This window comes from Dreissena polymorpha, chromosome 9, assembly GCF_020536995.1.
Source record: "Dreissena polymorpha isolate Duluth1 chromosome 9, UMN_Dpol_1.0, whole genome shotgun sequence".
Classification (NCBI taxonomy): Eukaryota; Metazoa; Mollusca; class Bivalvia; order Myida; family Dreissenidae; genus Dreissena; species Dreissena polymorpha.
This window is the reverse complement of record NC_068363.1, coordinates 83,590,144-83,615,334: the sequence shown is the minus strand read 5'-3', so window position 1 is coordinate 83,615,334 and position 25,191 is coordinate 83,590,144. Positions and strand designations below refer to the sequence as shown.

Genomic DNA, 25,191 nt, shown 5'->3' with positions numbered 1-25,191 from the left:
AACGTTAAAAATTTAGAAGTTTTGGCTAGATTGAACTTTACCGGTGCGCAGTTGTTTACAAAGCGGGAGTTAGGGGGCGGTAGCCCCCGATACTAAGGAAATATATAGGATAAAAAGGATTAATATGATTATAGGTGCTACCTAATTTACGGGCAAAAGCTTTTTAAGTTTTTTTGATAACCATGCATTTTTAATAAATATATGGACATGATTGTGTTCAAAATATTATAATTGCTGCAATAATTAAGTAATGCATCCAAAAAAATCATCTTAAAACGAACTACATGTTCCAAGCTTAAAGATCTAGCATCTTATATATTATTTTTTTCTAGCCACAGGAATTTATAGCTGGTTAGGTGTCTGCGGTATAGTGGATGGGGTGTCTGCTAACTGGCTTAGTCACTGGGAGGTCTCTGTGTTGATCCCTTAAGTGGGTAATTTATACCAAATTATGCGACTATCGACCGCTAACTCATATTGTGTGTATTTGGTATAAATAATAATAATAATAATGTTCAATGTCAAATATCTCTAAAAACAACAGACGTAAGGTGTCTTCTGATTGGCTAACACTCAAGGGTTGGTGAAAATTGTACGTGGAAGTACATTACTCGTTCTACCTAGTAGGTCTTGTAGACTTTCGACGTCATGGTACGTCATATACACACTAAGTACTGGTCCTACCCAGGAAACAGTTTGTTTCATCAAATGTCTCAATTCAACTTGCCAGCTTGCTCAAGCAGTTGCATTTAGCATACAGTACACTGATTTAACATAATCAAAATCATGTGATGTGTCAAATCAATTTTGATTGACAAATTTGACAGGATTTTTTTAATCCAATAAGTTTTAGACTGTCAAATAACACACACTACGTATTGAAAGCCATACCTGGAGCTTTCGTCTATATATCACTGACTTCATCAGAAGAATGATTTCTACTGTTGGGAAACGTTAACACCACTAATTGTCTTCTTATTTATTATCAATGTATAATTATGTGTAACAGCATAACAACATACTTGTTTCGCAATTAAAATATTTAATAAATACAGGTATCTTGCAGGTTACTAATTTTCTTTCGCAAACTATTGTTGAATAGTTTAAATTTTGTCGCCACTAAAAAACTAGCCATTTTGTAGCAATTCTAAAATCACAGTCTAAACTGCATACACTTAGCTCTATAGTTACAATTTGAATGCAAATATTAGAATGCATCCTGTTATATCATCCATATTTTTTTATTTAAACATTCAAATAACACATAACACAGTACATGTATAAAAAGGTATGTGGTATTGTGTGGAGATACAAAACACTTCACATCATTAATTTGCACATAAAATAATAGTTACAAAATAAGTAAAACTAAAACACTGTCATCAACCTACATTTCAAGAATATTTACGTATATGAAATAACAAAGTGGTGTTATTGTATTACCTTATACAAAATTAACATTGCTGGTTTTGTACTAGCCATAAAACATTTATCATGGATTAACAAGTAACAACCAATTTATTAATTACACAATAGAACGGAAATCATATTAATTGCATTATGCATTTACTAAACAAGCTATTTGCTACTGTTTAGATTTACACTATCTTACTTAAAATGATCACAAGTACTTAGTGCTTTTACATACTTGTGGTAAGTTTTGTATTACTAGTTTGACAATTATCGGCAGACACTTGTCAATATACAGACAAAATTTGCATGGGAACTTTCATATTTTTCGGCATAATTGCCTTCAAATTGTTAATTTAACAACCCTTTGACATTGTTTGAACATCTAATCTTATTATACCATAGCTGATTTTTGTTTATAGATAGACATATATAGACTTTTCAAAGTTCTATAAAAGTTCACACATGTTCCATCCAAGTAAACAAACAGAACCAATAAAGATCACCACAGATAATAACTGTGTGTATAGCTTGGAAATTTTGATAGTTCAGGAATCCCTCCTTTGTTGATTTCTGTAAACCAAAACTGTCAGTTTTGCTGGATAGAATGGCTTGTATGATGCCCAGCTCTTGCCTTGGCAGAACAGCTTCTAAAAACGGAAAACCAACAAATATCTTAAAATTTGATCAATAATGCAGACAATTTTAAATGTCTTGTTTTTTGTTGATTTCGAATCTGGAAGATTTTTTACATAAGATTGTGGTACGAAAGTCCAACGGTATCGGATTTTGTGGTTTTAGGCCTAAACTAATTAAAGTGATTTGTGACCTTTCTGGATATCGGTAAAGTGCGAGCAGACGAGGTGTAAATACGTTAAAAATTAAAGCTAAAAGACTAAAAAGTTAGATCGGAATATCTTTAAATGTTGTGAATAAATGTGTTTCTGGTGGATAACAACGACAACATACCAGAATATTGCTCATGATCACACGTAAAACTTCTTTCTGAGAGCGAATGGAAAATGCGTCATAAATTCTGACAAATAAACAGTAGGGTGTCGTTATTGAAATACCGCGAGAATACTGGAAGAATAGAGATGCCAACTATATTGTTTAAAACAAATAATTTTTAACAAGCGTTTGTGATTTGTCAGGATAATAATAACAATACAATATCAAAAAGATCAAAGCAAATAAATTCGACAGAAATCTGAGATTCGGCAATATATTAAAGACGGGTTATGTTCACCTAAATTGTGTTTGGTAAAGACTGTCACTATATGTAGTGAACCAGTCTTCGGCTTATGGTTACAAAACACTAAATGATCGCTTCATGTAGGGCTGTACTCTCTAAAAAAATATCATAGTTGACAGGAAGGCATGTTTTACACTTTTTACCATTATTCGGGTTTTATCTTGCGGAGATAATGGTAGGGCATGAATAGGTGTTCACTACTGAATCCCTGAAATATGATACACTTGAAGACTATAGTAAACCATTGCACTAGAAAAGTTTACATTCCACTAAGAAACGGCCGAAAAAAAAATTGCAAAAACAGTCGATTTTGATTTGTGTCAAGTTCTTTCTTGCATTGTACATGACATATCTTTTTTTATTGCATAAATCGATTCCGCTTAGAATGGCCTTTAAGAAAAGGTATGGTTATGGGGGTCTCTATGTGCAAAATGTTGCATTTATTTTCGCTCAAAGTTGTCGCTTTTACATTGAATTATATAGGGAAACTATTTAGTGTATTATGACCTTATACCCACTGAAGAAGAGCATTCAGGGGAGATAATTGAGTAATGACTTAATTCTGGAACGGTTGCGAAGAAAAACAAAAAATGCGAGAATATTTAGTGCGATTCGCTACACAATTATGATGTCATTGATATAACTTTTCCTGAGGTATGTATTTACATGTGATTTAGCATATGTCGAAGTGTTTTTGATTTTTTCAAGGTCATAAATAGCAACGCGAAAATATATGCCGCGTGGCAAATTTTTTTGAGACATATCCATATGTGGTATTCTTATGTAATTTTATGTCTAAATTCCCATATGTATGAACGGTCAACGCCCGCTTCGCGGGCTTTTGCCCGTATTAGATGTTGCGTTAGGTGTCAGGTGTTGCGCGCTTAGCAACGATATAATTATATGCCTTTCCATTCTTTTTTACGTACCTGTAAAGTTCAACCGTCCTGAAGTTTTCTGTATGGCTTGTTTTTGTAGAGTCTTGGGTCCTTTTGAAGTCGCAATAAAATGTAAGCACATGAAGTTGGTTACGGTGAAGAGTTTTGATAGTCACCATTATTTTGCTGATAGACAATTGGACAAAATATGTAGATATTGTAATCCATCATAACTGGATACATTCTTATCAGCTAAATACACTATTTTTTCCTTCATATTCATTCTTAGTTACACCAAATTATTTATGTATTAGTATTTTCAATGCTACAACGTCTGTTGACTTTTCACTAGCATCATAAAAAGTACCTTTCAGTCCACTACAATGTCATTTTAAAAGCGTACCCAGCATTCAAATAATGAATGCTCACCACTCAAGAACACATTGAAGTAAGTACAGCGGTTAAATTATTAACATGTTTTAGCTATTGAAATATTTTTTGTGAAAGTACCAAGTATATTATAATATTGCATCTTATGCTTAGAGTATTAACGCTAAAACATTGAAAGCAGGGAATAAGGCAATTGAAACAATTTTAAAAAAAAAATTGAAGGGGATTTGGTCTTCCCAGTCAGTTTTATTTTGAAGGGGATTTTGTCCTCCTTGTCAGTTAGATTTCAGAACATAAAAAGCAACTTGTGTATGATCAAAGCGGAATCCATGTAAGTGCAGTAGAGACCTAGTAACTTCTCTTAGATTTTCAGGTACATTTTTGTTGTATGTGCCAATGACAACCAAAACGTTAAAGGAAGACAACCTAAGCCTTTGAAGAAAAACATTTTTGTTAAACAACTGAGCTTTGGTGGTGTTTGTCATATGAAATGTTTATTCAACATTTGTGGGTTGTTTTGTTTTTCTTCTCCACTATTTAGCTTTTAATAATTATATTTCTCAGCGTAACTTTCAAATAAGCATTTGAATTAAAACCTATTATTCATATGCTCATCAGCAACATACATCAAAGGCCATCAAATACTTTCAAGCCTGATTAGAAAAAGAAAGGCAGTTCTGAGGACTAAAGATGCTTTGTATACTATCCCAAATTAAAAGATGAAAGCGCCTACAAACTTGTTATCCCTAATGTGCAAGAACCTGTATTGTAAAAGACTTTTCACATGGTCCAACAAGTATTAGTTCAAAACATGGACTGCTTACTAGCTTTTGAAGCTCCTTTCTTGAAGCAACATTTTGTTTAAAAAAATACAAGTAATACACTTTGTGCCTTACATGCCATATGTCCCGGATTGTCCCGGAAATGAAGAACGTGTCCCGCAGTCCCGGAAATCTATCTAAGGTCGCGGATTTTACAAAATCTATATATACATGTACCTTATCTTAGGCTTAACTGGACCTCGAATCTGTGTTCCCACTAATCCGCAGCGTCTCCATGGCAATGCTTACCCGAATAGGTGACTACGCTACGTGTCAAAATTGATCAATTAACAGGGGTCCTGTTATGATATCGATTGTCTCACATTTGCAGTAAATCCACAAAGGCAGCATTGTTTAATGTGATTGTTAATTGGCTTTAATATACTACGTTATAATTTCCTTCTGCGTAAGGGCAAAGTAGTTGTTCACACATCTGAAGATTTATGCGTTGTGAATTAGTCATGCATGAATAACCCCATGTCAATATCATTCTAAGTTTCAGTGGCTTTGTTATACCAAGCACACTAATCGGTCCCTATTATGTACTCCTCCACGATAAAATCGTGGACAGTTACTTCGGAGACTTTTGATGAAAAAATCGCTGTTACCCTTGTGGAAATTGTGCATTTCATGCATAATTCAGTTACATGTATATCAAAACATTTATTTTTACGCGAGATTAAATTAAAAAAAACACAAACAATGTGTATCTTTATCGTCTTTAAGAGAATTAATTACTGAAACAATTACTGTAACGTATACTAATTAAACAAAATGCGAATCGCCTATTAGGCTGATATATTATACGATTTTACTTTGCTAGGCGCACCTGCCGCTTACTTCATTTCAACAAGATGGCCGACTTAAAAAAAAATTGTGACTCGGGACATGGGAAATAAAGAACGAATTAACGATGGAGATCATACACTTAGAAAAGATTAATGAAATGCCTGTGATAATCAACGATGCATAAAATCGTTTTAGATGCTAACAACATATTTATAAGTAATGTACTCAATTTACCAAAAATGCATATATGTCTAAATATATCGCTATATGTCTACATGTCCTGGAAAATCGGCAAATATCCCGGAAAATTGAGCTCAATGTCCCGGAATTGGTCTAAAATGTATTGCATGTATGCTTTGTGCAAAAAAACAAAAATAAACTCTTTGTTCAATTACAATCTATCTTCTTGGGGTAGTAGTGCCTCAAGTTGCAACAATGTCTTAAGTATATGGCAACGGAATGCCTGTCATGTTTTTGTGAAGTTTTAATTCTTTGCAAATTTAGCAGAGTTTGTTAAGAAAAGGTGTACCTCCCTTGATGGTAAATCCTGCTGTTGGATCAAAAATACAAAATCGTAACCGAAAAATGAACTCCTTAAAGCCCAATAGATGTCAATGGCTGATGTTACAATAAAAAATAAACACAAACCTAGAAATTGACAAAAACACTTATTAAGTTAAGGCAGAAATATGTACATATTTTGAGCCTGCAGAGTATTAATGACCTGCATTAAAATATTACCAGATTTGATAGAGCAGACACACATTTACCTGTAGCAGCATTTCCAAAGTTAATATTATAACTTAAAGAACATGACTTGTATCTTAACTAAAGATATTGTGCCTGGGCCCAACATTAACTACACAACACACTTGTTTTTTTCATTTTTTCACTTTTCCTAATAATTTTTTTGCTCCTGTACATATGGAGATTTTTTAAAGGAATTTAATACATACAACATAAGTATATTTATATTACAACAGGAATAGATACTCACATTTTTAAAGAGCAATTTATTGAATGACTTGACTCAAAATATTTTAAAGTTGAGATTAAACCAATTTATGATTAATTAATGCAAGTTAAGATTAAACCAATTTATGATTAATTAATGAATTATTAAATAAAAAATAATATACTTTTATGGTTAATCCAAGACTGAAATAATTCCACATGAGGTTAAAAATTATCAGAGCTAAATATCAGAATGATACCGATTCTTTCTCATTGACTAGGTACATCTGCAATGTTCCTTAAAGTTATATTAACTTAGAAATTGTGCTAATACATGTATTTAATCCCTTATGATCAATGTAAAGTTAAAACCCAGACAAAAAACTTATAAAAGTGACAAATGAAAAAAAATTCTAGATCACTTGTCAGGACATATAAAGTCCTTGATTGCCAACATCCTGCATATCATGAGCATATAAATGTCCCCGCTGTAGATGAAGTAATGCTAGAATTCTTTGCTTTCTTTTTTCAGTATTTCCCTGCAAAACGAGACCGTTGGTGTGTGGAACAGCAAAATCAGACAAAAATTGGCGACATAGTGATCATGAAAAACCTGCCACATGCTGTGGATAAGGATGTGTTCACCAAAGTTAACGAGGTTCTATACAGTGTTGGTAATATAAAGGACCCAATAACTGGGAGGCTTTGCCGTGGGACAGAATTCATAGATGAAGAACAGCGTGCTCAGGAAGTAGGAAGACGACAAGTCGAACAAATGACACAGAAAAGGACTATAATTGAATAGTTCCAAATGTTTGGAAAATTTAACTACTTTGCATCCGTTTATTGGATTTGGTTGTATGACATAATTTTAGTGGTATTTTGATGACTGAAAAAAAGTTTTTGAATAGTTTGTAAATCCCATCACAACATAGGGGCGTACAAAAGAATACAACATGGGTGTTTGTTTATGAACACAAATTCTAAAACTGTATCATGTACTACATACACTTGCATAAATTGTTCTTTATAATATAAAGTTAAAAAATAAATTTACATTGGTTATTATCCACCTAAAAAAGTGCTAAGTAATGTCCTTTTTAGGCCCCAAAAAGTGAAAGGCATTAAAAATTGCACATGACCAGAAGCTTGTGTTTCCAACTCGTATTTAACAGGGGATGTTGCTTACATTTAAACCACTTAATGACATTAAATGTAAATGATGACATAGAATGGGATTTTGGGATTGGCACAATTTGCCCCTCTATATGTTTTTCCACAATGTAACATATACATGTACCATATAGTCCAATGTGAATATGATCATAACGAAAGGAATTGTGGCTACAGCATGTTTTTGCAGAACTATGGCCTGTTTTTCCACTGCATAATAAATAAGCCCTGCTTAGTGGGTTTGCTCAAACTTTCAAACCTGAATAACATTATTGTGCAGGTGATCACAACTGAAAGGAATTTTGAAAACAAAAGTGTTTCGAGTAGCAGAATTTTGAAAACAAAAGTGTTTCGAGTAGCAGAATTTTGTACTAATTTCAAAAGGAAAATATATTACAACAGAAAATTAGTCCTAATTTGTGAAAATCACAAATCAAGACTGATCTGGTATCATAGTTTTTGAAAATACCTAAGAAAGCTAGTTAATATAAGTGGACACGCTGTTCCTGTATTCAGTATAGGCTGATCATTAAAGCACCCACTGCCCCTTATTGACAATTTTGTTAGTGACTAATTGCATTTCACTTTGTTATTTTATAAAGTAAATTACACACCTTAAATGTTATAAATAGTTTAATTTACATTGACAACAAATAGTTATCAACAAACAGTTAATAAGACCACAACTCTAAAAATGTTTTAATTGGTACATTCTTGATCCTTGAAATCACAAATGGTTTTAACATCAACCAGCCAATGTGGGTGCACGCCATGGTAATATTTAGATTGACAGCTTTTTTTTATCAAAAAAAAAAAAATTTCATTCCGTATTTGGCATTCACAGCATACATGTATCTTGATAAGAGAAACTTAGAACGACTACTAGGTAAGTATGATCCGATTGTGTCAGTGGTAGACTTGCTGAGCAAGTGGCTTCTATCAGATTGTTAGACTCCTGATATCATATGTGATATGCAAATATCGTGATGTTCTCATAGTTTATACATGTATACATACATTATATACAAAGATATATTTACAGAGTTGGACATAGGTTCCAACTAAACTAAAAGTACAGAGGTATCACAGCTAAAATCAGTTCCGAAGCGCTTGCAACCTGAAAACAGAAACCAGATGTCAGCAATTTTAAATACTAGTACTAGTATTTAAGTTACTGTACCTGCATGTTAAGCAAAAGTTTAACCTATTGTACTTTTTTATAAGAGTACACATAGTATTAGAATAAATAAGCTGAAAACACATTTTTCTAATTCTTGGATTTTTTCAAGTTGTTAACAGCTGTAATTCTGTCATATTCTCGAGAATTTCTATATTTTACAGGAATTGCCATTTTACCATTGAACACAATTTGTGATCTTACGAGCAAATTTCATGATGATTGGGTAAATAAAATCCAAGATAAGTAAAACTGCCATACCTCCTCAAAGAATAAATAAAATAGTAATTATAACATTAACATTGATTATAATACAAATAAATGCATATGTTGTCCTACAAATGTACGCATAATAATTCTTAATTTAGTCCATGAATAATCAACTGTACCATATAGACTAGGAAAAGAGTTCAGTACAACTGAAATGTTAACATGACCCATGGTAAGCAAACTGGAACTGAAATATGTATGTGTTCAGGGAAATAACCTGTGACCTCCTGATCACTAGTTATACACTATATATATATATATATTATGGCGACAATATATTTGACTTCTACAGGAAGGTTTCAATCAAGCCTTATAAGAAAAACTGTCAAGCCCATAGCTGCCATGACCTGGATCCTAACCTTTTTCAAACTCAATGATTGGGCTAAATTGTGATTTCTAGAGGGGTTTCACAAGGTTTCTATGTAGCCATATAAGGAAAACTACCTCACAGCCATGTTTTTCAATGGACCTGAACCATTGTAAAACTTATGCAAATATTCTAAGCTTGTTTCATGGACAAAAAAAAGTAACTTCGAGCATGGTAATAAGGTTTCACTGAAGCCATATGAGAAAAACTGCCTCGAAACTTATTAACCATGTTTTTCAGCAGATCAGAAGCGTTTTAAACCTAAGAGATATAAAGAGAACAGTGAAGATTGGACGAAAATTTAGCTTTTTAGTATGTTCACAAGGTTTCACTGTAGCCACAAAAAAGATATCTTCCCTGCAACCCTGGTAACCATGTTTTCAACGGAACGGAACTTTGAAATTTTTAAACTTTGCTGATATATCATGTGAACCCATGCTCTGAGCAAGTTGTGTACAATGATTGGGCAAGTAATAATAACTTCTAGAGTGTCTTCAAGCTTTTTTTATTTGAGTCTGTGACTTGGTTTTGAAACCCGGAGACACAGTTTTGAACTCAGCCCCAATATAACTAGGACTTATGTCCTCACAAAGATAAATGAGGTTTTTAGAATCATTACATGAAAAATGTTTTAAAAAAGATGATAAAAACAAATTTTATGCTGTCTTCAAGTGCTTGTGAACATATTCCGTATGTATCTCCAAGGAGGAGCAATTTTCGTAATTAAGTCTACAGGATAACTACCTTCGAGAGAGATCGTCCTCCTGTTTTGCCTTTGTTGATTCTCGCAGTGTAGAGGTTGCAGGGTTGAGTTCGTTGAGCTGGTCCATGACTTCCAGACCGTTCTCCTCTGCCACCTCGCGTATGAGAGCCTCCACCTGGTCCTGGGGCGTGGACAGCGTGGTGGCTGTGCTCATAGCACTCTCCAGCGTCTGAAAACACACAGCAGGGGGTCATACAAGGTCAATACCATGCTCTATATTACAATGTTCATCATCTGAAAACACACAGCAGGGGCTCATACAAGGTCAACACCATGTTCTATATTACAATGTTCATAATTCGTTTCCTTTGTATTTTTCCCTCATGTTATAATTGAGTACTGTGAAACCATTTTATTCGTTGGCATGAAACTTCAAGTGTTTTTGAAGAATGACAATTCATCTGCACTTTAAATTGTGCATTTTTCATTTTATTGTAAATACTTTTTTCAAGTAATATGTTGCATTTCATGGCATTATGTTTACCACAAGGTGTGCTTAACAAGATTGCAGGGAAATTTTACCCAATATTGACTTGTCAATTAAACAACAAACACTTGCTAAGTTTACATGTGACAGCTGTTAGTTGTGAGATATTAAGTCCAACCTAGAATGGGATATAGAGTCCGACCAAGAGAACTTAATTTAACAGTCACATACACGGATTTGACAACGTCCTGTTCCAAACAACCAAGCCAATAAGCAGTTATTGGCAGTCAATTAAAATTATCAAGCAACTTTAGTAAATTTAAAATTACCTAGCATCAATTTATAAAGATCTGGTAATGTTAACTTTGCACTTGCTTAGAAATTGTTTACCAGGAACTTAAATTGTTTCTATGCTAATTAATTAACAGATTCTATTGACTATTCAGCATTATGTTGCAAACGCAGCTATAATTTGCATTTGTTACATTCAATCAAGTACACGTGTTATAACATTAAGTTGTTGTTTTGAAGAGTACCCATTTATATTGTGTTTGTGTAGGTATAAATATCCTAAAAACCTTTGCCTAAGGATGCAAAGTCGACATTCGTAAAAAAGCTACTCAAAATATTATTTGCCGGACACTTGAATTTCCGATTTGCTCCTATCACAAAATCCACAAAATTATCTGACGAAAAATAATTGTTTCACAGTATCTCATAACTGTCACATTCTTTGTTTACTTTTACTGATAATGATTGATACTCACTGATGTTCTAACATCCAGGTCTTCAAACTGTTTCTCAAATTTCTCCATGATTTGTTCAACCTAAAAACATACCAAACATGCATAATCTAAACAAAGGTAGTGCCAAACATTTCTGTGCTAATTAAAAAAATAATTTAAAAGTTTTATTCAACAACAAAAAATAACAAATGTGCGCGCAGACACTTTATAACAGAGATTTAGCTTCATCATAACTGTGATTTATCCAGCTAAAAATGCTGACAGCAAAGAAAGTATTTCAACACTGTCGAGAAAAGGAAGTTAATCCAAGTTAATTGTGAATGACTTTGTAATTTTTTGTTAAGCCATATATTCATTGCTTACAAATAGCATCACAAGCACTTTAAACAAGACTATTGCCAAGCAATAAAAGTCCCCTACCGGCTCCACCATTGTCAGAAATTCCACCATTGTCAGAATATATTTTTTATTTGTTGCCATAGCAACCAGAATTTTTGACGTAGGAACAAAATGAAACGACGTGCATTATGTCCATATTGCCATCTATCTATGTTCCAAGTTTCATGAAAAAATATTAAGAAATTTTAAAGTTATCGCAGGATCCATCCAGAAAACCACCATTTTCAGCATTATTTGTAGTCTATTTGTTGCAATAGCAACCAGAATTTTTGACGCAGGAACAAAATTAAATGACGTGCATAATGTCCATATTGCCATCTATCCATGTTTCTAGTTTCATGAAAAAATATTAAGAACTTTTAATGTTATCGCAGGATCCAGAAAAAAACACCATTTTCAGAAGTATTTCTAGTCTATTTGTTGCCATAGCAACCAGAAATTTTGACGTAGGAACAAAATGAAATGACGTGCATAATGTCCATATTGTCATCTATCCATATTCCATGTTTCATGAAAAAATATTAAGAACTTTTAGAGTTATCGCAGGATCCAGAAAAGTGTGACGGACGGACGGATACAAAACCATAAGTCCCCTCCTGTGAAACCGGTAGGGGACTAATAAACAAGCTAATAGACAGAAGATACACCCATCATAAAAAGTGACCCCATAGGATGTCATAATTTTGTACATATTTATACAACTCTACTTCCATTTTATGGGAACTAACATATCAGAAAAAAGTAGTAGTTTCCTTGAAAAGTAAAGGAGTAAACTGAAATGGCAAATTTGTATTTTTATTTGTTTAAGGGCAAAAATTTTTATAGGAACTTTCTCACCTTTTGGTAAATTGACAAAATTAAAAAAAAAATTGTTTCAGATGAGCACATTTTCGTTGTAGTTTTGATATTTGTGAGGAAACAGTAATACTGAACATTTACCATGCTCTAAATATCCATTATATGCCTCTTTTACGATTTAAAAACCTGAAAATTAATAAGCGTTGCAACGAGGAACTATTGCATAATTTAGAAAATTCTGTTGTTGTCCTTATATTTTGTGAAACTACGAAGATTGCTTATATAAAGTATAAAATACACCATTCATTATATGAGCACGGATGGCCGAGTGGTCTAAGCGTTGCACTTTTACTGCAGGGGTGAGTGGTTCGTGCCCAGTTGAGGGTTACTTTTTTTTCCTTTAATTTTATTCTTATTTTTTTTACCGGATGTTTTTTAATCCAATGTTAACATTAATCAATATAAAGCATTTAATGACAAACTTAAATATCTGCCAAAATATATGAAAAGGTCCCTTTAAGTGCATGGTACAAATTGGATGATTATCAACAATTTCTGTCAACAGAACCCAAATGCACTGCTTGAACATTCTTATCTCATATTTTAAGACAGTCGAACTGTTCTTTAGTTAAATAGATGCCATTTAATTTTTCAGAAACTACCAATATGAAATTATTTCAGATACCTATATTGGAGCCACAATAAAAAGTAAATCAATCCAAAGGATTCAATTATCAACCAACCTTCTGTAAGTCCATGGAACTCATGGCTTTATCCAATGCCTTTGTGACATCCCCGATGCTTTTGGTTATCTGCAACAGCACAGAGCACAGCAAAACATGAACACTCAACTCTTCAAAACATAAAACAGATTCTTGCGTTGTTTTACTGCTTTTACAATATTGCTTTATTTTCTTTTTCGCAAAGTTTTTTTACCTATAAAAATTACGCAGACTTTAGATTAAGTTTGAGTATTTACCATTGGGTAAATGATGATTGATATTATATATATATACACATAAAAAGATTTATTCCTCATTTTAGTAAATCCATTTTTGGCACGTGAAAAACAAACATGTTTACAAACAAAGCTTACAATTCAAGATTCAATTTTATGATAAATTCTCTATTGTTTATACAATGTACCCCTTTCATAGTGACTGCAGTCTGCACTTTAGAGGCAACAGCATCAATCCTTGCAGCAAATCTCAGGTAGTTGAGGGACTCATTCTTTTTTCGGATGGCATTTTCCGCATATATTCTTGCACCATCAATGTTCTTCTGAGTAATAGCCTAAAAATAGTGAGACATTTTGGTAAATAAATATATTATTTACAATACAAACTGTAATATTTATTTCTATGTTACCAATAACAGCATTGCAACCAAGCATGTTAACAAAAGGTGCCCATAGTCATCAATAGAATATTATTGGAACAACCATTACATACACATTTCTTATGCAAGAATGCATTTGTTAATTGGCTTTATATGTGTATATAATTATGTATTTAAACAAGAGAGCCTGAAAGGCTCAAAGTAGCTCTCCTTAGATTTAAAGGAATTGACCTGTTCTGTGCAGCCCAAGATATAATTAGAACAAATTATAGGAGGAGGTCTTAGGTCGCCTTGACGTAGCGGATATAGTGTCCGCCTAGCGATCAGGAGGTCAAGGGTTCGATCCCCACTGTGGGACCGTTCTTTAGATCTCCCCATAGACACCAAGGAAACGGACTCGAGAGTGTTTCATATAAGCCTAGGCTTATTATGCAATCGAGCTTAAATAAATAGGTTTACAAAAAAAACTATTAGAACAAATGTTTTCACCTACTTAATAAAGAGTGAACAATAAATGTAACTTAAAGAGTTCAAACAAGGTTTTACTATAGCCAATTATAATGAAAAATTCCCTGCTCCCTGTTGGTCACGTTTTTTAAAGACCGGAACCATTTTTGAACACATCCAAGATATCATTAGAACAAATTTTCTCAGCAAGTTTCATGAAGATTGTACTATAAATGTGACTTTTACAGTGTTAATAAGTTTTTACCAAAGCCATATAAGGAAAAATGCCCAGCCCCCTGGTGGCCATGTTTTTTAACCAACCTGAACCATTTTGGAACTTGTCCAAGATATCATTGGGACAAATCTTCTGACCAAGTTTCATGAAGACCGGACAATAAATTTGGTCTCTAGAGTGTTAGCAAGGTTTTACTACAACCATATGTAGCCATATAAGGAAAAATGCTCCGCCCCCTGGTGGCCATGTTTTTCAACCAACTGAAACAATTTTCGTTCTTGTCCAAAATATCATTGGGACAAATGTTCTGGCCAAGTTTCATGAAGATCAGATAATAAATGTGAGTGTTAACAAGGTTTAACTATAGCCATATAAGGAAAAAAAATGCCCTGCTTCCCTAGCGGCCATGTTTTTCAACCAACTGAAACCAATTTCAAACTCGTACAAGATTACATAGGCAAAAATGTTCTGACCAATTTTTCATGAACATCAGACGATAAATGTGGCCTTTAGAGTGTTAACAAGGCAAATATTGACGCCGCGGGACGGACAAAACGCGATCACAAAAGCTCACCATGAGAACATTGGTCTCAGGTGAGCTAATAAATGATGATAAAATATTAAATTTGGTTAAAATAATGTGATCCACTTTATTTCATGGAATGGATTTTGCAACCAAATACTGAACAAAAGATGTGTTTGTCAGAAACACAATGCCCCCTATTGCGCCGCTTTGAAGCCATAAATTTGACCTTTGACCTTGAAGGATGACCTTAACCTTTCACCACTCAAAACGTGCAGCTCCATGAGATACACATGCATGCCAAATATAAAGTTGCTATCTTCAATGTTAAACAAGAGATGTGTTTGTCAGAAACACAATGCCCCCTATTGCGCCGCTATAATGCCATATATTTGACCTTTGACCTTGAAGGATGACCTTGACCTTTCACCACTCAAAATGTGCAGCTCCATGAGATACACATGCATGCCAAATATGAAGTTGCTATCTTCAATAATGCAAAAGTTATCAAACTTTAACCAAGGTTAAAGTTTTGGAACACACACAATGAATGAATGAATGACAGACAGACAGGCCAAAAACAATATACCCCCGATCTTTCGATCCCGGGGCATAAAAAGGCACTTTTGGTCACACTGCTGGTATATTTTTTCATATGGTATCTATTTCAAGATTAAACTATAGATAAAAACCCTTTAGTAACTGTACCTTTTTAACTTTCGCTTGTTCTTTCTTTTGCTCTTTCTCTGCTTTGGTAGCAAGTCTTTCCAGTTGCTTGGTTGTAAACTATAACAACATAAATAATTGTACACTAAAAACACAAACAACTAAAGGGGTTAATACTTGAAGAAGAGGGCAAAATGCCCTTTGGTAGAAACAAATAAACTAACTGTTCTGAGCCCGGTATTGTATACTATAGCCATAAAAAGAAAACTGCTACTCAGTGCCACTACACTCCAAGTAGTTGTATTTTAAAGTTAACAGATCAAAACTATTTTCAAATTTGGCCAAGATATCATTAAAAGGAATCTTCTGCACAGTTTTTTCGACAATTGAATAACAAGAAGGCCTGAAAGGCCCAAAGTCGCTCACTGGAGATTCAAAGGAACTGACCTGCTCAGTGCAGACCCAAGATATCATTAGAACAGAATGATGTTCTGACTAAGTTTCATGCAGAGTGAACAATAAATGTAACTTTTAGAGTGCTATCAAGGTTTTACTATACCCATATTACAATAAATTCCCTGACCACTGGCGGCTATTTTTTTCAACAGACAGGAACTATTTGTGACCTGGTCCATGATAGCTGCTAAGACTACTAAGCATTAGAACAAATGTTCTGACCAAGTGTTATCAAGATTGGACAATAAATGTGACTTAAAGAGTGTTAACAAGGTTTTATTATAGCCCCCCCCCCCCCCCCCCGGTGGCCATGTTCTTCAACCAACCAGAACTATTTTCAAACTCGTCCAAGATATCATTGGGACAAAATCTTCTGACCAAGTTTCATTGAGATCAGACAATAAATGTGGCCTCTAGATTGTTAACAAGGTTTTACTAAAGTAATATATAACCAGATAAGGAAAAATAACAGCCCCATTGAGACCACGTTTTTCAAGAAACTGGAACCATTTTCGAAGTCGTTCAATATATGTATATCATTAGAAAAAAATGTTCTGACCAAGTTTAAAAAAGATTGGACAATTCATGTGACTTAAAAAGGGGATCACAAAAGCACATTTGTGCTCAGCCGAGCTCAAAATTCTAACAAGGTTTTACTAAACTTTAAGTAATATATAGCCATATAAGGAAAAATGCCCGTCTCGTTATAGTCAAGGATCACTGCAATCAAATAAATAACAAGAGATGTGTTTGTCAGAAACACAATGCCCCCTTCTGCGCCGCTTTGAAATAAAATTTCTATTTATCATTTGGCAGGTATAGAAATCATCTCCCTTTAAAGCTTATTACTTCCCTTGGATTTTGTCCAATCCAACCAGGGGGGGGGGGGGGGGGTCTGTAGACAGTCAAAATGACAAAGTCAGACATCACTGACATCACTGACAACCAAGGCCTGTGGTTTATCAAAGAGATCATAGCCAGAGTTCATCGTGTACCTATAAACATAAGTCCAGAGGTATGTAATGAACCCTACTATTGTGTGCGTTTCAGAGTTTATTTACAGGTCCTACTGGCCTCTTCACCAGGTTATGGTAGCCCGACCTGCCCCTGTGACCTCTTAGGGGAAAAAGATTAATTAAGAGCCAAAGTAGGTCAAATTTACCCCGGCTTCCCGGGTATTCGCCAAATGATTTTAATTTTTAAGAAAGTTTCGTGCACGTTGGCCAATGAGACCTTAATGTGCTCTCTACCGTAAGGTGGTGATGAGGTGCGGATCCTGCCGAGTGTCCCGCACACTACCAATGTACAAGACACTTAACGCGACCCACATCCCATCACCACCCGGTATGTTAGACCCGGAATACACATACATAACCCTCGCACACCCCCACTCATAACGAGTGATGTGTATGACAGTGCCACACCCGTGCATTCCGGGTCCCTTGATCTGTGTAATAAATAATCTGTGTATGGTTGTGTATAGTATGTGATATGTGATTGTTGTGCATTTGTCTGGAGCAGAAGAGGAGGTGTCTGTCGGTTATCTACGGTCGTCGGTCAGTCGTGAAGGGCTGTATATCGTTGCAGTTCCCAGGTTGCAGAACACGCCGCCCCCACACAAGCGCACCCACGCCGAGCTAGCCCGAGCCCCCGACGCCCGCATACAGCCCCGGCCCGAGCCCCCAACCGCTGAAGACCCTCGAGACAAGCACCCTCATCCACCCTCTCGCTGTGCGCGACAACAGATCAGTCAAGAACCAACCAGGGAGCCCCCCAAAGCCCCACCCGGAGTCACCATCGTTCTTTCCCACCCGCCTGCCAAATGTCCAGACCATGTATCAAGCTGGGATGCATTTATTTTGTAGTTATGTTATATTTGCTATTATAATTGGTTAGGTAAAGTAAATAAATGATCTGAGAATGCTGTTGTTATAGCATATGATTTATTTATGCTTTATATTATGTTGTAGATCTCATATTATTATAGTTTATGGCCTGTATTCTAGCTTTCATTTACCCAAGTGTGGTTGTTGTGCTCTCCGCCCCAGGAGACTATTAACAAATTAGTACAGTAAAGAAATGATAATTATATCATTTAAAAAAAAACTTTGACAAATCATTCATTTGAGTTATAAATAATCAAAATAAAAAATCTGTACAGTAACTGTGAAAAGGAAGCTAAATTCTTGGTAAGGAAATATATAATATGAGATTTATAATTATAGAAATTACTTCCCTTGAAAATAATTGTCTCTAACAAATCTCTATTTTTAGTAGCAAATAATTAAAAGCCACTCTATTTTTAGTAGCAAATAATTAAAAGCCACTACCGTGACTGTAGATTCACCACTCAATGTGCAGCTCCATGAGATACACATGCATGCCAAATATCAAGTTGCTATGTTCAATATTGAATTATTATCTCACTTTAAACTGCTTAATACTTCCCTTGGATTTGTATTTTTGACCTAAGACCTTGAAGGATGACCTTGACTTTTTACCACGATTTGTGTGTCAGAAACACAATGCCGCCTACTGCGCCACTTAGATTTATTTAAAAACAAGAGATGTGTTCGTCAGAAACACAATGCCCCCTATTGCGCCGCTTTGAAAAAAAAAATATATATTTTTGTTTGACCTTTGACCTTGAAGGATGACCTTGAAATTCCACTACTCAAAATGTGCAGCTTCATGAGAACGCCGCTTTGAAAAAAAAAGAAAAAACAAACTTTTTTTACCTTTGACCTTGAAGGATGACCTTGACCTTGAACTTCCACCACTCAAAATGTGCAGCTTCATGAGATATACATGCATGCCAAATATCAAGTTGCTATCTTCAATATTGAAAAAGATATGGCCAATGTTAAAGTTTTTGGACGGACAGACGCCATTTATTTGACATTTGACCTTGAAGGATGACCTTGACCTTCACCTTTCACCACTCAAAATGTGCAGCTACGTGCGATGCACATGCATGCCAAATATCAAATTGCTATCTTCAATATTGAAAAAGTTATGGCCAATGTTAAAGTTTTCGGATGGACAAACACCATATATTTGACATTTGACCTTGAAGGATGTACTTGACCTTTCACCACTCAAAATGTTCAGCTCCATGAGATACACATACATGCCAAATATCAAGTTGCTATCTTCAATAGTGCAAAAGTTATGGCCGATGTTAAAGTTTTTGGACGGACGGACAGACGCCATATATTAGACATTTGACCTTGAAGAATGACCTTGACCTTCACCTTTCACCACTCAAAATGTGCAGCTCCGTGAGATGCACATGCATGCCAAATATCAAGTTGCTATCTTCAATATTGAAAAAGTTATGGCCATTAAAGTTTTCGGACGGACGGACAGACTGACATACACACATACTGACATACTGACTCACTGACGGACAGTTCAACTGCTTTATGCCACCCTACCGGGGGCATAAAAATGTATAATTCGGCAGGTCAGATAATTATGTCCATTTAAAGCTTATTACTTCCCTTGGATTTGTTTTTTCGATCCCTAGACCTGGAAGGATGATGTTCACCTTGAAATTTTACCACTCAAAATGTGCAGCTCCATGAGATACACATGCATGCCAAATATCAAGCTTCTATCTTCAATATTTAAAAACTTATGGCCAATGTTAAAGTTTTTTTTTGGACAGACGGACAGACTGACATACTGACGGACAGTTCAACTGCTATATGCCACCCTACCAGGAGCATAAAAACTTCTAAAAATTGAAAAGCATGAACTTTCCAGCACTACTTGAGGGCTTTTCGATAAAGTCACCATACTATGAGGTGGGACGATACTTTGAGAATAAGGGATACATACGTCCCAGCAACGTGGAGGGTCAATAGCTGGGAGTTGGATTATTGCAACTACCTCTTTTCTAATACTAACCTTTAGCTGAAACAAGGAATCTGAAAAAAAAATCAAAATTAAAGTTTATCAATATCATGAAATGGTTTCGAACTGAAAATTAAACAAAACTAATGATTTTGACTTAATTTACAATATGGTCCAACTTGTTGACGCTCTCAAATATAATGCTACTTTTTATATTGGTAATGTTCCAAAGAAATTAGCCCATACGAAAAGTATCTCTAAATTCTTTGCGCGTCTTATAAATAAGACTAATTTACAATAATGCTTATCATTATATACTTCTATACATTATATACTACTATTACTTAATCATCACTTTTTCAATATAAGATTTAGAAATAAACAAGTATAATTTATAAAGTTTTTTTCTATTTTATGAATGTATATACCCAGTTTATTCCTTCAGTTACAGTCGATTGGTGTATAACGGATAGCTAAGGACTTCGAGTCTCATTTCAACGTAAACACCATGCATTCAGTAATTAAACCATTAAACCTAGATAGACACATGTCTTTGCTATTGAAACATGCCAGCGGTTTTAAATTTCCGAAAAAATATTGTTTACAGCGCGAATTTCATGGTACACTGATTCAGTCATTACTGGATCGCTTAGGTCTTTATCGCAGGGTTGGCACCAATCAACCGCCCCCGGTTTTAACTGGCGGTTTTTACCGGTTAAAACCGCCCCGGTCAATACTCCCGAAGTGGTCATTTCTGGTCAATACTGGTCGATTGAACTTTACCCCCAATTTTAATTTATATTCCATGCCTAATTAAACAATATTGATAATATAAATTAAACAGACATGTTGCCAATAATGTCTTAAGCTATTAATACCCACTATTTTATACCTGTTCATGCAATTTGTAGGCCAATCTTTCAAAATTTTGCAAATAAGTCAAAGTTGGTCAATTGGATTTTTCTGGTTGATTGAACTTTTTTTTCAATTCTAATGAATTTTGATGCTCAGATAATTCTGTGCTTTATTCAACAAGAACCTGTCAATTACTGTGTATGAGTTGTTCCTCATACCCCATTGTCCCCACAGTCTTCTAACAGTCTTCTGACCTATACAGGATAATAGGGCCTTAAATGGTACCTTTTTGACACAATCCTTACTTGTCATGTATTCTTGCATTGATTTCTTTAAATACTTTTTAAACAAAATAGTGAAAAAAACTTTAATTTTTATTGATATAAGAATAAAAAACATAATAAGAAAAATAATTATTAAAAGAAAAAAATAATTGAAAAGAAGAGTAGACCCACAATTGGAAAACATTATTTGTTTGCAAAATCAAGAACTTTGATTGTTTATTCATTTGAATACCAATTGAACTTTTTAATATGACAGGGAAAAAAACCTCTTAATACAGAAAGGAAAGAAGTTAGAAGTAACCATTAAATTAATAGCAAGTACAATGTAATCTTTTGTGTGAGTGATATGAAATAGCCTAAGGGTAGATTTGCTTAATTGTCAATATCAGAGACATAACACTGCATGCATTTTATAACCAACTAAGAGGCCAGATTTATAACCCTAGAATACACAAGAGTTCTGTTTGTCCTTCTGCACCCGATTGTATAAACGCTGGTTAAAGTTACCGCTCGGTAACATTCAAACCTTGGTAAGTTTGCGCTTATTCAGGTATAGTAACCTTCAAGGTAACTCGATTGTATAAACACGATATACCGCAAAGTGACCTTACCGCGCGTAGTGGAATTTAACCACCGGTAACTTTAACCAAAACATTCCCACAATGCATTTTCTAATGACGTAATTTTCGCGCTAAGTGTCATGCTCTTATAAACAGCGACAAGTATTTTTTTTATCAAATTCATTTACAAATGAATTCACAATAAAGTAAAGTGTAAATTTTAACTATGAGTTCATTAAAATGACCAAGGACAAATTGATAATGATGTCGGGATTTGCATCATTTAGCGGAATCCCTGGTGCTTCCAAACTGCAAGAGAGTGCTAACAAAGACGTCTATTCTTCTAGTTGTTCTAGATGTAACATAAAAAGTATACACGGTTGTCGTAACATGCTAGACTATTCTTCTAATTTGGCTTATGTTTACAATAAACTTACTTACTTTCTTGTACAATAAGGGAATTTACCATAGACAAATAAAACATTGTTCAAGTTTAAATATATCTTTGTATGCAGAAATCTGCAAATGCAACCGAGTTCACCAACGGCTATTATTTGTGGAGTGTTCTGAGAAAACTGGGCATAATGCATGTGCGAAAAGTGTCGTCCCAGATTAGCTTGTTAAGTTTGCAAAGGCTAATCAGGGACGACACTTTCCGCCAAAAATTGATTTTTGCTAAGAAGGGACTTCATTTTAACAAAAAATGTCATAAAAGCAGAAAGTGTCGTCCCTGATTAGCCTGTGCGAACTGCATGGGCGCCATTGATGCATCAGATAACACACGGCATACCCATAACAGAATATCAGAAACACGTTCTGTACGTCCTTAAATTCATCTTTCATGACGGAAATCGTATTGCCCTGTAAATTAAGTCAAATAAAGTGTCAGTCGCTTCAATTGTCTGTTTACTTGTCGAAATTGTGAAGGTCGTCGATAGTTAGCTTTTATAATGTCGCGCGCCGCGGCCATTTTGTGTAAGTTAACTCTCGGTTACTTGTACTTACCCACCTAGGGAAGCAGGGTATGTTTTAACTGGGTTTTAACCGATCGATATAACTAACCAAATTTTATACAAACGCTTACAGACCAGTAACCAACATGTTACCGACTTTTAACCGCCGGTATGTGGTTAACCGCCGGTTTAATTGTTTATACAATCGGGTGCTGCTTATCAAATAGATATATCAATAGATAAGTGAAATGCTATGGTACCTACAATAGTAATAATACTTTAGTAACAGATGTGATACACTGAGATAAAGATATTGCCTTAGTCCTTATATATTTGAGGCTGTTTCCATAAATAATAAAGAAGTAACTTTTTACAGCTTTAAAGATTTTTTTTACAATAAATAAGTCAGAAAAAGTTTATCAATTATAGAATAATTATTGATTTAATATAAAATGGCCGCTTTGTAATGTTTAAATGCTACAATTTTCAATAGACCAGTAATGACCAGTATTGACCGTTTTTAACCGGGTATTGACCGCCGGCCAGGTCAATACTCAATAGACCGGCCAATATGCCAACCCTGCTTTATCGGATTACATGTGTATCGTGTTATTTCTTGAAATTTGACACAGCATTTGTAAAAAATAATTGCAATATATGTGCATTTCCAGAAAGGAAATTCATTTCTGCGTTTAATAAGACCAAGTTCATGGAAATCGCTGCACAATTGATGAAGTAATGGCTGTTCAAAGCGATGCACCATATATTCAGGTCATTTTGAGTTGAATACCTAGTTATATATATAGATTTGATAGTGAAAAATATGTTTTCAGAGAAATCGGTTTTTCGTTATAATTTGATTATTTATTTTTTTTAAATGATGTTTTCACTACCGTAAAACGCTGTTTATAACGTGCATTTATGTATAACGCGCATCAACTTTTTAAAGCTAAACAATCGGGAAAAAAGTTTTTGAAGCAAAAAAATCGGGGGAAAAATTCCTTACCGCAGGCTTACTGAAAATCGTTATATTTACATTGCCGATCTTATGTGTTCTTTTATTGCTTCAATTATTAATTATTTTAAAGACAATAAAAATACAACTAGTTTGTGTGTGTTTTTTTTATAAATCATATTATGCGTAAAAATAAATGTTTGGATTTAAATGAATTATGCATGAAATGCACACTTTCCACGAGGATACCATCAAGATTTTCATCATATGTTTTCGAAGTAACTGTCCACGATTATTTCGTGGAGGAGTACACATAACAGATGGATTAGTTTTAAATAAGAAACTGACATTATCGATTGGTATTGTCACGTGGTTATTCATGCATGACTAATTCACAACCGCGCGTTTTATTTACATTGCCGATTGCATGCGTTCTTTTCGAGTGTCTATTATTGACAGGAGTCTTTAACGACTCAAACTTCTCAACACCATTACGACATTACCAGCGATAAACAAACAATGGAGGTGTGAAGCCGTTTGGCGGTTCGCATGTTTTGATAATAGCCCAGCTTCACAAAACTTGACAGGTGACGCAAATTGCTCAATAATAACATGCTCAATCTTGACAAGACGTATAAAAATCGTAAACAAACACAACATCAATTTTATTAACACATTTGAAAAACAGGAAAAAAATCCTAAATGTATCGGGAAAGACCTTGCCGATATACTATTGTAAATCGACAAGTGCCCCCAAATAAATTGTGTAACCCTAGTACAGTAGGGTTTAATATTGTGGGAAAACAAAAATAATAATGGCTTCCTTGTTGTTCATTCTCTTCTTCAAATTTATTTGATTTCAATGCTCTGTACGTACCTGAAAAAGATAGAAAATATTTATGTTAACTTTATAATGTTTGTCCATCTTATTCAGATCGTAAATATAACACTTTTATTAACATAGTTACACTTAAAGGGGCCTTTAAACAGATTTTGGCATTTTTTTTAACTTATTCATTAAATGCTTTTTATTGATAAATGTAAACATTGGATCGTAAAAGCTCCAGTAAAAAATCAAGAAAAAAAATAAAAAAAGGAAAAGAACATTGCCCGGAGCAGGTTTCGAACCAGTGACCCCTGGAGTCCTGCCAGAGTCCTGAAGTAAAAACGCTTTAGCCTACTGAGCTATTCCGCCGAGTACACATCCTTGATGTATTTTATACCTTATATAAGCAATCTTCGTAGTTTCACAAAATTTAACGACAAAAACAGAACTCTCCAAATTATTCAATCGTTTCGCGTTGCAACGCTTTATAATTTTTAGGTTTTAAAATCGTCAAAAGATGCATATAATGGCTATATTAGAGCATGGTTAATGTTCAGTATTACTGTTTCCTCACAAATATCATAACTAAAACGAAAACTTACGAATCTGAAACAACTT

General features: G+C 34.5%; 1 protein-coding gene across 1 annotated transcript in view; it reads right to left on the bottom strand.

Moving 5' to 3' along the window:
• Positions 1 to 8,285: 8,285 nt before the first annotated feature.
• Positions 8,286 to 25,191, bottom strand: part of LOC127843805 (charged multivesicular body protein 1a-like) — a 17,907-nt gene continuing 1,001 nt past the window's right edge. Inside the window, exons 2-8 of the mRNA XM_052373619.1 lie at positions 20,195 to 20,214; positions 15,869 to 15,946; positions 13,764 to 13,910; positions 13,361 to 13,429; positions 11,442 to 11,501; positions 10,229 to 10,416; positions 8,286 to 8,787 (exon numbers count right to left, since the gene is read on the bottom strand). Coding sequence (XP_052229579.1) covers positions 8,766 to 8,787; positions 10,229 to 10,416; positions 11,442 to 11,501; positions 13,361 to 13,429; positions 13,764 to 13,910; positions 15,869 to 15,946; positions 20,195 to 20,214 — 584 coding nt within the window. The 3' untranslated portion in view covers positions 8,286 to 8,765. The remainder of the gene's footprint in view (positions 8,788 to 10,228; positions 10,417 to 11,441; positions 11,502 to 13,360; positions 13,430 to 13,763; positions 13,911 to 15,868; positions 15,947 to 20,194; positions 20,215 to 25,191) is intronic.